The following is a 14,702-nucleotide window of genomic DNA, read 5'->3' as shown; positions in this document are numbered from 1 at the left end:
TATGCAGGAGGCTATGCTTTGTGGGCTTTCGATTTCACTCCAGACCAAGGCAGCGACGAGGGACATTTTCACCCTATAAAATCCGGCCAGATTCGTGTGGAACTTCAGTTTGCAGAACCACTGGACTAGACAGTGAACGTCATCCTGTATTCAGAATTTGATAATACCATAGAAATCAACAGTTTGAGAGAAGTCATTCTAGATTATTAGAAGCTATGGAAGACTGTTATCCCTCTTTGCCTAGTGGAGAAACTTTGGAGATGGAATGTGAGGAGACCATGGAAAAAGAAGAACTCATCATGATGAAGTCAAGATGGCCAGAACAAGAAGCCCATTTAGCCTCCTGTTTTGCTAAACACGTGGTCGAAAAAATGACGGAATTGATCAAAAAAGAGTGCTATGGGTGCCAAAACGATCATCCCAGTCAAATTCAACACGATACATGCTTGATGTTTAGTCAAGAAGAAAAATTGGACGAGTATCTGGACGATGCTTGGAGTCTCATCTCGGACGAAGACGTGTTGCACCAGTGGTATAAAGACTTGCGTGAACATTCTTGTCCACCATTAACCACTCAAGAGATCCATCGTATCGAAGCTTTCCTGAATCAGAGTGGGGAGACGAAGCGAAGAAAAGGTTAATTGTCAGACATTTTCAAGCAAAAAGTCAGGATCGAATTGATGACTTATTATTACCTGTGAAGAAGAAGAAAAAAGCCACACAAAACATGGACACCTGGGGACTTTATTACCTTTTGAACTACAGTTCGTATACGGCTTCTTGGAATCCTGTCGTCTGTGCTAAAGATGAACAAACCTCAAGACCATCAAGCTTACGTGATCAACACTGACGACAGTCATCTCCCAGGAACCCACTGGGTAACCGTCTACTTTCCTCAAGAAGGATGTGTGGAATATTTCGATTCGTACGGATTGCCCTCTTTGGAAGACGATATCATCGACTTTATGAGAAGAAATCAAGCATTCGAAATTCAGTCCCTCATAATTCATACAGGCAAGGGTCAAATACAAATATTCAATATTTATGACCCGGGGGAACATCAGGCACAGCTAACTTAATTACTTACAAACAAATAAATGATCACAAACGAGTAAATCAGATCGTCATCTGTGGAGATTTCAATGCCCATAACGAGCTATGGGGGGGGGGGGGGCGGTGTGACGGACAAAAGAGGCAAATTGATTGAAGAATGGACCGCAGAATCTAACTTAGCCATTTTAAATAACGGTACAAAAACACGCCTTAACCCAGAAAACGGTCTCATGTCCGCCATCGACCTCACCATTTGCTCGCCATCAATAACCCAGGTGGCGGACTGGAGAGTGAATCAAACTGACCCCTTGGGCAGTGACCACTTTCCAGTAATAGTCACCCTGCATATGACGGTCCAATAGAACTCGCTAAAAAGAACCCTTAGATGGATATATTCAAAAGCAGATTGGACCTCATTTAATGAAACACTAAGCAAAATAGACACCAAAAACATAGAAAATGATAATATTAATAAATATTACGAAGACCTGATTGATACCATACTAAAGGCAGCCACCACTAACATACCCAAAACTAGTGGTAACCCACATAAACAAGGAGTCCCATGGTGGAATGATGAATGCAAACAAGCCATCACTGATAAGAAAAAAGCCCTCAATAAATTCAAACGCACTAAAAACTCTATTGATTTCACTATATATAAACAAAAGGAGAAAAACCTTAAAAACATAATTAAACAGGCAAAGGAATCAACTTGGCATAATTACTGCACGAATATCAATATCACAACTAGTACCAAACAAGTCTGGGATAAGATTAGATCAATTAGAGGAAAGACAACTAACACCACTCCAAAAATAGCTGGAGCCATTACTAATAAAGAAAAGGCTGACCGACTAGCTCAGCATTTCTCAGATATGAGTAGCAACACCAACCACACCCCAGCATTTCAATTACATAGGGACAAAGTAGAAAGAACCCATAGTAATCTCTTTAAAGACCTCGGTCCCAAAGTCTCGAACCTAAATAAAGACATTACAACTTACGAATGGGACCTAGCATTGAAAACCAAAAACGAAACTAGCCCAGGGGAAGATCAAATAGGATACACAATATACAAAAATATCCCAAATAACATTAAACAAACAATTATTAAATTACTAAACCAAATATGGACCTCAGGCAAACTACCCGATAAATGGAAACACGCAATAGTAATTCCAATACCCAAGCAAGGAAAAGACCCTAACGATATTAGCTCCTACAGACCCATTTCCCTAACAAACAACACTTGTAAGATCATGGAAACCATAGTCACCAACCGACTCAAAAACCACCTAGAGAGCAATAATTTAATCTCCGATAATCAATGCGGATTTAGAAACAAAAGATCCACCACGGATCAACTAATACGATTAGAAACCGCAATTAAATTGGCGTTCAACTCCAAACGCAAAGCTGATAGGAATTTAATTGCAGTATTTATTGACCTCGAAAAGGCATTCGACCTTGTATGGACCAAAGGCTTATTAGCCAAACTCAACCACTACGCCATCACAGGTCGAATGTTTAAATTCATTGAAAACTTCCTCGCTGACCGTAAAATATCAACCAGAGTCGGCGACACCTACTCTGAACCACACACACTTGAAAACGGTACAACACAAGGGAGCGTACTCAGCCCAACCCTTTTCAACATCATGATTAATGACTTGGACACCAACTTAACATCAAAACTAATTGAACTCTCACAATTTGCTGATGATAGTGGATTATGGAGAGCAGGAAACCCCTCCAACCACAAAGTAATCAGCGATATTCAAACAAGTTTAAACAAAATAGGGAAATGGGCTGATAAATGGGGTTTCAAATTACCCCATGAACAAACCATAGCAGTATTATTCACCACCAAACGTAAATTGCAAAATCAGTTTCCCAAACTCACCATCCAAAATCAAGAAATTAAATTCGTAAATGTAGCACGATTTTGGGTTTGATTGGATTGCTTTGCGTATGTGAATTGCGTATTGAAGTGATTAATGAAAAAATTTTTTTGAATAGGAATGGGAAGTATAAAAAGTGAGTGAGTGTTTCTTTAAGGTCCGCGCGTTTTTAGGAATGCATTATGACTCCAAGCTAAACTGGGGACACCACATACACGAACTAGTCAAAAGGTGCAATAAAGACCTTAACCTCCTTACAACCCTTAAAGGAACCACCTGGGGATCCAATCAAGAAACCTTACTAGCATTATATAAATCGTTAATTAGATCTAAACTAGATTACGGATGCCAAATTTACAACTCGGCACCCCAAAATAACCTCAAAAAACTAGATAGCATACAAAGAAAGGCCCTAATTATTTGCACTGGTGCACTACCATCCACATCACTAGTGGAACTTCAAATCTTAACTGGAGAACTGCCGCTCCACCTTAGAAGACAAGAACTCACCCTCAGATATGCAGCCAGGCTAACAACACACCCCGACACACCCCCCACCCGGCTAGCTATAATAAATGCAACATACCTTTTAGAACTAAATTATCACAAAACATACCAGCAGGGACATTAGTCCATCAATTAGTTGAACAACTTCCTATAGACAAACTCCAAGCAGAAATTGCAAATCACTATGACAAAGAACCATGGATAAATATCAACCCCACAGTTAACACCCTCATTACGAAATATGGCAATAAAAACGAACAGGAACTCAAACTAAACACAATCTGTACAGAAGAAATCAACTCAAAATATTGCAACTACATTAAGATTTACACTGATGGGTCCAAAATTACAGAACCACCCAGAACAGCAGCAGCTTACGTAATCCCCGAACTTAACATTAAAGTAGGACGAAGACTACCTAACCTCTGCTCTATATACACAGCTGAATTCTGGGCCATACTTGAAGCACTCAAATGGATCAAAGAGAACAAAATACCCCAAGCTGTAATAATAAGTGACTCGCTAAGCGTCATAAACTCAATACTTAATAACAACACCAAATCAAGAGAAAACTATCTTAGGCAAACCAATTTATTGTTAAAAATACTGAACAATAATAACTTACAAGTAGAATTTATGTGGATACCATCCCATATTAACATACCAGGTAACGATATGGCAGATATAACAGCTAAACAAAAACTAAACGAAACACTCACATCAACCTAGATTATAGCATATGCGAACTCAATAGCATATCTAAAACCCTCATTGATAATAAATGGCAGGAATTATGGAACACAAGCACTGAAGGCAGGAAACTAAAAACCATCATTAAAGAAGTATGTAGAAATAGGAAACCACCCAAAACAAAAGGCAGTGAACAAAAATTCATAAATAGAATACTCACGGGCAAAACCAAGCTGGCTAACAGCTTCGGACAGTACATAGGACCACAACCACATAACCCTAACTGCTACCACTGCAGGGTCCCAGAAGACATAGAGCATATTTTTAACAACTGCCATACACTTGAAAAAGAAAGGGCTAAGTTTAAAGTTAAACAGCATAAAATTGGATCCCCTACAACATACCCAGAATTCTTGATGAACACAAACCCCAATATTAATCTAACATTCAAAAATATCATAAGTTTTATACACGAATCCAATCTACTCAAAAAAATCCAAGAAAGTAAATCAAAGACCAGTTAAAAATATAACAAATCACTGTTTGGGAATTATGATGGCCGGCTCGGTCTCGTGGGTTCACAGACTGACACAGCCGTTCATAGCCCGAATAATAAAAACCAGTTAAGGACGAATATTACAAAATCACTGTTTGGGAATTATGACGGCCTGCTAGGTCTCGTAGGTTCACAAACTGACACAGCCGTTCATAGCCCGAATAATAAAAACCAATTAAGGCCACAAAAAATTAAAATAGGAAAATAGGAATTAATTAAAACAGGACTCCACAATAACATACAAACAACCATAAAACAAGTTTTCATTCCAAACCAATAAGATAGGGAATCAAAATAAATAAGGAATTCATGAATAATAATAAAAAAAAAAAAAAATACTCCTAACCGTCTCCTTGTCTTTTAAATAACATCTGGCTGAACTTTTAAATCAAGCTTCCACAGCTATTTCTACTAACATACTCAGCCAAATCCAGGCAATGTTGACAGACGACACTGAAGAATTTGAAACTTCCACGCTGGCAGCGGCCCTGGAAGTATCATCATCCAGCGGCGATGAAGCTGATGAACCTGCACCACCTAAACAGAGCGGAAAAAAGGAAGGCTCTGTCTACCGGAATATGGGACTGGGAAAGGCAATTGATGATATCAAAAAAGCGGGCCACTTCGTCAATGCCACAAGACCGGGTGTCCTAATGTGACGCCATCGCTGCCGACCAATCGTGGCGGGAGTCACATACTGCTTGGTTTGACACCTGGGGCATTTCAATCCAACTAAGAAACACGAGTGTGTGGTTTGACTATTCCCACTCATGTCTATTAGCCTTTCAGTCAGGTTGTTAAGGACTAGTTAGTCCTACACCTGAGTGGCTAAATTAAAAAGTACTCTTTGAGTACATAAAAGCCTGGGGGATGAGGCTCCTTTTCCTTCCCCCAGGAGTAATTAAAAATCACGCAGTGCGTGAATAAAAAAGTGGTACATGTTCAAAAGAACGAAAACCACTATAATCCAACTAACGAACGAACGATCAATTTTATGTTTTTAGGGGGATGTTTTCCTTCACGTCCGCACTTTTAGTATAAATTGAAACTCGTTCGGCAGTCCAGCTACCCTTGTTGATTGATCAACACCAGAATGAACACCAGACTAGCGAAACTGTTGGAACTTCATGTGCATCTGGAATATGCCAGGCGCCCGTTGAACGAACTGGCCGCGGAGGCCATTGTCGAAGAGGGAAGGATGAGAGAGGAGGAGGAGAGAAGATACAAAGAAGAGGCGGAGAGAAGATACAAAGAGGAGGAGGAGGAGAGAAGAAACAAAGAAGAGGAGGAAAGGAGAGAAGAAGAAGAAATTTCAGAATCCCAGAGACAGAAAATTGGGATTCTGAAGCTATTTATCCTGCCTCTGCTCTCTCCCCAAAAAAAGTAAAAAGCAACCGGGGAACAAGATGTATATGTGGCGCCAGGCCTGGAAGGTGCCACCATTAACCAGGTGTCCATGAAGTTCCAAAAAAAAAAACAACACAGTCCTTTTCAGGGCTACCCAATTACTCTAGAAAAGAAATAACAATCGATTTGCCAATGTGTGTAGGTAGAGTAGTGTGAATATAAACATTGACTCTTTTTTCATAGTGTGAGTGTATGTGTTTGTGTGTTTGTGTTTGTGTTCGTGTTTGTAAGTGATCACGTAATTTAGTGTGAATAGTAGATTATGGGTTTCTTTATTGTTTCTTAGCGTATGTGGAGAGTATAGTTTGGGTTTGATTATATGAAATGAGAAAGTAACGGATGTTTTCCTTCACGTCCGCGCGTTGTTTGGTCATGATCTAGGTAAGATCAATTTTATGTTTTTAGGGGGATGTTTTCCATCACGTACGCGCTTTCACTATAAGAACCCACAAAATGTGATGTTCGAATCATTCTACGGAATAATAAAAACGAAGATGGTGGTTGCAAGTGATTTGTTCAGCAACTTGGTAGATATATACAATTGGATAATGGATGGTATCCATGTAGTGGAGAGACTAGAAAAAGAATGGAAGATAGCAGAGTATCTGGACTGCGCTAAATGCCTAAACGTAGCAAAAGAAGTGATAGCAGAAATGATAGAAGAGGAGGAAAAGAGATTGAGAGGTATGATAAATCCCACTTATGTCAGAGTGGGAAGCCTAAAGGAAGCACTTGACAATGCAAGCAAAGTTAGGTGCTTTCTTGAAAATATGTCACATGGGACAGAGTGCTCTTTTGCAGAGAGAGGTCAGGACAGACTGAGGAACTGAGAGGAGTTGATGAGAAAAGTGATGGGGGTAGAGGTAAAGAAGACTAAAGAGAGATGGAATAAAGAAAGAAAAGAAGAAGAAAATAGAAAGAGAAAAGAAAGCTTTGAGAAACTGAACAATAACTGGATACGAATACAGAAGAAATTCCGAGCTATGGGTCACCCGGACTGGATGCCTGAATCAGAAATAAAGAAGAAGACAGGAATAATGGCAAAAGTTAGAAGATGGCTACAGAAGTGGAGGAAATAAAGAAAAGAAGATAATGATGAAACCAAAGGCCCTTTTCAGGGCCACCCACATTTCTCGAAAAGAGAATGACTTTCCATTGCCTACCCCCTTTTTTTTTTTTAAATTTAAAAAAAAAAAAAAAATCCCATGTTCAATTTCCCTTGACGCTATACAGTCCCACCGTTTAAATTCCTTTGACGCTATACAGTCCCTATTCCCATGTTCAATTCCCCTTGACGCTCAACAGTCCCACGATTTTTCTCCATGTTAATTTCCCTTGACGCTATATGTTCCCAGGGGGTGTTTTTAATGCTAAGTCCCATTGACGCTCTAGTATCCCCATTCACTACTTAGGACACTGCCTTCTATCCCCGATGACTTTACGCTTATATAGAACACTGCCTTCTATCCCCGATGAATGTACGCTTATATAGGACACTGCCTTCTATCCCCAATGACTATGCTTTTATAGGACACTGCCTTCTATCCCCGATGACTTATGCTTATATAGGACACTGCCTTCTATCATCGATGACTTTATCCTTATATAGGACACTGCCTTCTATCCCCGATGACTTTATGTTTATATAGGACAGAGCCTTCTATCCCCCGATGAATGTATGCTTATATGGGACACTGCCTTATATCCCCGATGAGTTTATGCTTATATGGGACACTGCCTTATATCCCCGATGACTTTATGTTTAATAGGACAGAGCCTTCTATCCCCCGATGAATGTATGCTTATATGGGACACTGCCTTATATCCCCGATGACTTTATGTTTATATAGGACAGAGCCTTCTATCCCCCGATGAATGTATGCTTATATGGGACACTGCCTTATATCCCCGATGACTTTATGTTTATATAGGACAGAGCCTTCTATCCCCGATGAATATATGCTTATATAGGACACTGCCTTATATCCCCGATGAATGTATGCTTTTATAACAACTAATCACATGCTTATGCATTTGACCTCGCTAATTGTAATCAGTGAAAGTTATCAATATTTGACCATACAAGGGGACAAAGTCAGTCTGATATTGATTGTGGACATTCTACAAATTTCTGTACTGCTAGGTTTATTGATGGCCAGTTTGGATATGCTCAGTTGCAGAAAATATTATATGTTGGTAAAGCATATTTTATATCAACTGTGACAGATAATACTGTATGTTGGTGAAGCATATTTTATATCAAATGTGACAGATAATATTGTATGTTGGTGAAGCATATTTTATATCAACTGTGACATAAAATATTGTATGTTGGGGAAGCATATTTTACATCAACTGTGACAGATAATATTGTATGTTGTTGAAACACATGTTATATCAACTGTGACAGATAATATGTGTTATTGGCGTTTCAACATACAAATTGAGACGATGACCAACACCCATAGCAAAATTATATTTGACACTTTCGAAGTGGCAGACGTTTCTCAACAGTTAGATGGTCACCAGGAATCCGCTGAAGAAATTTAGCTTAGCTTCACAATCAAAACGCAAGTACATATTACAATATGTGGCAATAAATGGACCGACACCGGTTTAAACAACCAAAAACGAAATGATCGTGGGGCCACATTGGATCTTTTCCAACAAATTAAACGGGAATTGTCCGAATGTGGTTGATTCAACTACAGCATGATTCGCTTAATGCAGCTCAACGAAATAATACCTCAGTGATATTAACTTGATCTCAATCGTAGGATATGCAAAAAAAACAGACCAGTAAAATAATTTCCAATCCATGAAAGATTCCAGATTTAATAGCAGCAATTATTCCAGCGCTTGTTGGTTCGTATGGGCTTGCAACTTCAATTGATATTGTTGATTATTTAACTAGTGGCACAATCACCCATTGTTGCGTTGCACGCACTGCCGGTAACAAAATCTTCCTCAACGCTAATCCCACAAACACTTCTTAATTTTACATTAAAGTACGCATAACATTATAAAACAATGCATGTTAATATTTACGGATTAACTCAGCTTGACGATGATGAAGTGGATCTGAAGAGAATTGCTATCAAAGTGGATTTGACCGAGTTTTCCAGCCAAGTTGTTGTTGTTGTTTACCCGGGTGAGCTTGTGATTTTTCAAGATGGAACTGGACAATTAGAAACATCTATGTTGACATTCAATAAGTTGTTTTGAGGTTACTAGGCGCTGTCGCCAAGAACATGTCTGAACTCACTGACAACGGAGAGGCTGGTGTGTCAGTTGTGTTAGCAAAGACTAGACTGCATCCATATTGGTAATGGTGGGATGAAACAACACTTGGATGAACAGATTATAGATGTGTCCACACCACCACAAGCAGTAACTTTATTTAACCTAAATACGGAAATATTAATTAAAGAAGGAGAGGGAAAACTGGCGTGTCCTTAGCAAATAGTCCGCTAAAATTCGGTTTTCTTGCAAGTAGTTTTGAACGATATAAATGTCATATCTTAAAGGTGCGAATCCGGATCGTACTTGCATATCATGGTCGGTAATTATGGTGGGTGGGTGTTACTAATTGATCAGGGCTATGTCAGTAGTAACCGCTGTACTCTGGTGGTGTTAGCAAAATAATTTAGACACGATTACGTTCACGAATAGGTATTTATTCTACCTTCTCGTACAAAGAACCCTCAATAAGATTTGTAAACTGTACTCGTTGGCTATCGAGGATAACATACTTACATGACCCAGTTTGATGCAAATGGAATATCACCGGCAACATACATACATACATACATACATACATATTCCGCTCCGGTGGCCTAGTGGTCAGAGCGTCCGCCTCGGATGCAGCAGGTCGTGGGTTTAATACCCGGCTGAGTCATGCCAGAGACTTACACAAATGGTACTAACAGCAGACTCACTTGGGGTTCAGCTTTAAGAGGATAATATGAGGACTGGAAAGCCTGGTGTCAGGATAATGTGACTGGGTGAGACATCGTGCTGAATGTCTGCGGCATGATGCCCGCGTGCTAAACATCACTATAAACTGCCACATTGCAGATATCGTAGAAGTTTGAATGATAAATTGTTAAAGCTATGTTAGAAATCCAAATTACATCACACACGTCAGATACATACACACATACATACACACACATATACCTACCTACCTACCTACCTACCTACCTGTCTGCATGCATACATACATACATACATACATGCACACGCATTTATCATTTGACAGCTATCTTTAATTTGCTACGTTTTTGTAGTCAACAAGACGATTCTGACATGTCATAAAACTGTTCCATCTGTTGCTAGAAAGTCTTCATGCATAATGAAATTATTTAAGTGATGTTTTTGCCCCAGAATTGTTAAATCAGTTTCAATGGTTACTCTCATTTTTCTACCGTTCTGCAGTTTTACGAACATTTTATAGTCATATAACCTTGTCTTTTCTACGAAATATATTTTTCGTACTTTCTCCATTAATTCCAGCCGCTTGGCTTCTCTTACAAGGATTCCGGAATCTTTCGGTGTTTTCCTTTGTTGTAGAAGTTCCAATTAGGTCATACGCATCAAGAATCGGTAAATTATTGGTATATTTGCTTTTTGATCAAATCGACCCAGTCTGTGTGTTACACTAATGTCTGGAGGTCCAATAATGATGTTGAGTTTGTGTTTACAAAAATATATAACCTTCTCTATACTCTTTAGAGAGGTTTCATCCTTGTTCGAGTCATCTATCCCTACAGTTTACTTTTTTCAAAACGCATTTCCCCGACTTGAATCATTGGTTTTTATTTTAATTCTGCAAACAACTAATACATAGGTTGTATTTTATGTATTAGGATCATGGCCTGAGTTAAGGATAATGTGTTTATCATGTTCTTTATTACAATTTTAGTAACTGACGTTAAAATTATATCTAAGACTTTATCTTGTAAACTTTTGGAACCTTCAAGAATTGTTTCATTAGGTACTAGTGTTTGTTTAGCAAATGTCAATTGTGACTGAGGTCAAGTTGAGTACTATAAAATCTTGTTTATTAGAGAAATTATTTATTCATTCCATCAGATATTGACGCAGAATCTTTGTAATGTGACATATTTCATTGGGCTGGAATTTACTTATCCAAATTATTCATATCAATCTATTCTTCTCTTGAATTACAAAGCACTTATCCAAAATAACATTTTTGGAAATAGATGATTGAATTTATAGTGACAGTTCAAAAAAGGATATATTATTTGATTGTATCATTATGATCGAAAAAATAGTGTTGGTACAGCACCACGACACGGGCCACCAAAGGCACACCAACACTTCCAGTTTAATTTATTTTGGAATATCACTAAAGATTATTCAGAACGTTTATCGTTAGGACTTGTCTAAGTAATTTTATGATTATTCTGGATTTAATTCGCAATACCGAAAGCGTTTTTTAAATTTTCACTCGGAATTCTAGGGAAATAAATTATTTGTTGAATTATCCAAAACTTTTTTTTACTTCTTCACTCGTTTGTATTACTTATTTTAGTATGAAATATTCGTAATGATATTATAATTAAATAATTAATGAACTGATAAATGTATACATAATTTAGTTTAATTTAATTTAATTTGATTTAATTTCTTCTTCTTCTTCTACTTCTTCTTCTTCTTCTTATTATTATTATTGTTATTATTATTATCATCATTAGTAGTAGTTGCAGTAGTAGTAGTAGTAGCAGTAGTAGTAGGAGTAGTAGTATAAAGATTAGGTGCAAGAAGACTACAAAGGGAGATTATATTTGCTTTGAAACGAAATTCAGGAAATGTCATCAGAAAGAAAGTTTTGATTGACTTTAAATCAGTGTCATAAGTCATAAAAGGAAAGTATTGATTGACTTTGAATGAATGTCAAATGTCATAAAAAGAAAGTATTGATTGACTTTGAATCAGTGTCAACTGTTATAAAAAAGGAAGCATTGATTGACTTTGAATCAATGTCAAATGTCAAATAAAGAATGGATATATTGACTTTAAACCAAAGGCATCTTTATAATGATACTAGAAAGCATTTCCACTAAAGCACTGTTTTATTTATGATGAAATAAAGCAAATAAAGCATAATTTTACCATTGTTTTACATCAATAATTACTTGCCAGGGCTTTGAAATTAGGATTTGTTTTCTCACTGATCTCCGAGTTCAGTAATACTTGTACTGATCTCAGGACTGTTAATACTTTAATTGATCATCGGGATTACTATTAATTTTACAGGTTAACAAATAGCTTTTTCCGTAAGATTAATAATACCTTAACTGATCCCCAGAATTATTCTTAAATTTACAGATCCCCAGGTTTACAAATAGTTTTACTGATCCCCATGATTACTAACGCTTTTAATGATCAACATATTTACTAATACTTTTACTTATTTCGAGGATTACTAATAATTTTACTGATCACAATGATAACTAATACTTAATGCTTGCTCTTTTTTTTTTTTTTTTTTGTTTTTTTTGCATTCGACATTGCTTTCCCTTTTTCACAGCAACCAATTAACAGTTGTACTTACAGATTCAAGCAGAAGATTGATATTACAAATCGTTACCTTGGATAAGAAGCTGGGTAGCCTGGCGAGGTAAAATACTGAATGGACGTAGTTGCAATTAGGTTCTGAAATTCGTATGTCCGGTTACCTGGAGCAAAAAAAATTAAATTATATGATTCCAAACTAGAGCTATGCATGCATACACGTACGTTGTTATTGTTGCTGTTGTAGGATTTAACGACATTTTTCAGCACACGATCGGCTATACATGGCGGCCAGTATTAATGGTGGAGCTAGAACCCGGGAAAACCCAGGAAAGAACCAAATACGCACGAGAAGCTACTGGCAAGCATTCTCACATACCCGCACTGGCCGAAACCAACGCTCGAACCCACGCAGACTGAGGTGAGTTGGCAGTGATCTGTAACGGAGACCGCTTTATACCACTCGGCCACTCGGGGCCCCGTATGTATGTATGTATGCATGAATGAATGAATGAATGAATGAATGAATGAATGAATGTATGTTTATGCACGAATTACTTTTATCTACGTCGAGTCTCAACCTCGGCTAACGTTGGAACGTGAGAAAGCCTGCCAGTAGCTTCTCGTGGGTCGGTGGTTCCTCCCGGGGTTTTCCAGGGTTCTTCCTCCACCAATTATACTGGCCGCCATGTATAGCCTATCTTGTAATGAAAAATGGCGTTAAACCGTACAACAACAACAACAACTTTATCTATGTACTTGTAGCACGTAGGCATGCATCATACAATTAAAAAATGAAAATGAAACAGAATCTATTCCGTTTTTAAAGAGAATTTAAAAGTTAATGTTTATAACGGTAAAATATGTTAATTTTTGTAGAGTATGTGTGTATTTGTACACGAGAGAGAGAGAGAGAGAGAGAGAGAGAGAATACCTTCACATAATGGTAGAGTCATTACCAATGTTGTCAAAAGAATGATATGCGGTGGCATGGCTCAGAAATTAGTGCCCCTACCAACAGGTCTCTGAAAGGATAATGTACGTTTTATATTTATACATTTATGAATGTTTTTATGGGAAAAAAGCTGTGCACATTTCAGAAAATGGTTATTTTAGAATTTGATACAAATGGGGAGAAACCTAAACAATGAATATATGATCCCTTTTAAATTAAAAAAAAAATACATTTCTCGCTGCTATGCAGATTTGTCATATTGCCTTATTTTAGATGTGCTTCTCGGTCACCATAGTAGTTTGGAAGTTTCTGAGAAACCTGTTTAAGTTTAAAGATAACTAATAAATAACAACTAACAAACCAAGGGGGATGTCGATTAGGCATATCAGCATGCCAAGTTCTATTATTCAGGTTGAAAATGTCGATTTTGACTAGTATTGATTTAAATATTTGAACGTTTGCAAAAATATTTCTAAAAGGATTATAATGAATATGTAATAGTAGTGTCATTATGAAGGTTTTGCATTTGGAGGTCTACACACGTCACAATCTCTATCACCATGACTTTTGCCCATTTTAGCAAGCAAACCAAACACGTGATGCAACTTTGGATTATTATCATTAATAATAAACGAAAGCGAAGTGCCCCAAGTAAGCAGCTAGAGTCATACAGTAACGCAGCAATGACCTAATCTGACACTACTCTTTGCACAGAAAATCACAGCTTTTATCAACATCCGCGTGCTAATGCTTCCAATGCTATAATACACACTGACATGTGATGTGAACTCTGTTCTTATTTGACCTAAAACCTCTTTTGTCATCTATTGAATTTTTTCTCCTTACTTTTGTTCTAGATTATATTCTGTAAGTTTCATTAAAAGGTGTAAGGCTACTGCTGAAATATCTGCGAGATTTTAAGGCTCATGAAACGCTTTTTGATATATTTTGGTTCATATTTAAGATTCTTACATGTGTCACTCGATAGTGACTGTATAGTCGGTAGTGATTCTTGATCGAGGATCTTAATATCATTAATTATAAGCTGTAGATCTTTATGATTGTCAATAATTGATTCGATTTCTTTTCC

General features: G+C 37.5%; 1 protein-coding gene across 3 annotated transcripts in view; it reads right to left on the bottom strand.

The window, feature by feature from the left end:
• Positions 1-13,684, bottom strand: part of LOC149800394 (uncharacterized) — a 35,337-nt gene extending 21,653 nt beyond the window's left edge. For all 3 annotated transcript variants that reach the window (XM_089957237.1, XM_089957238.1, XM_089957239.1), the window contains exons 1-2: positions 13,592-13,684; positions 12,734-12,821 (exon numbers count right to left, since the gene is read on the bottom strand). In XM_089957237.1, the coding sequence (XP_089813363.1) occupies positions 12,734-12,821; positions 13,592-13,649 (146 nt within the window). In that variant the 5' untranslated portion in view covers positions 13,650-13,684. The remainder of the gene's footprint in view (positions 1-12,733; positions 12,822-13,591) is intronic.
• Positions 13,685-14,702: the final 1,018 nt, after the last annotated feature.

Source organism: Sinohyriopsis cumingii, chromosome 5, assembly GCF_028554795.1.
Source record: "Sinohyriopsis cumingii isolate HCF-2022 chromosome 5, ASM2855479v2, whole genome shotgun sequence".
In the NCBI taxonomy this organism is placed as follows: domain Eukaryota; kingdom Metazoa; phylum Mollusca; class Bivalvia; order Unionida; family Unionidae; genus Sinohyriopsis; species Sinohyriopsis cumingii.
This window is presented reverse-complemented; position numbering and strand designations above follow the sequence as displayed.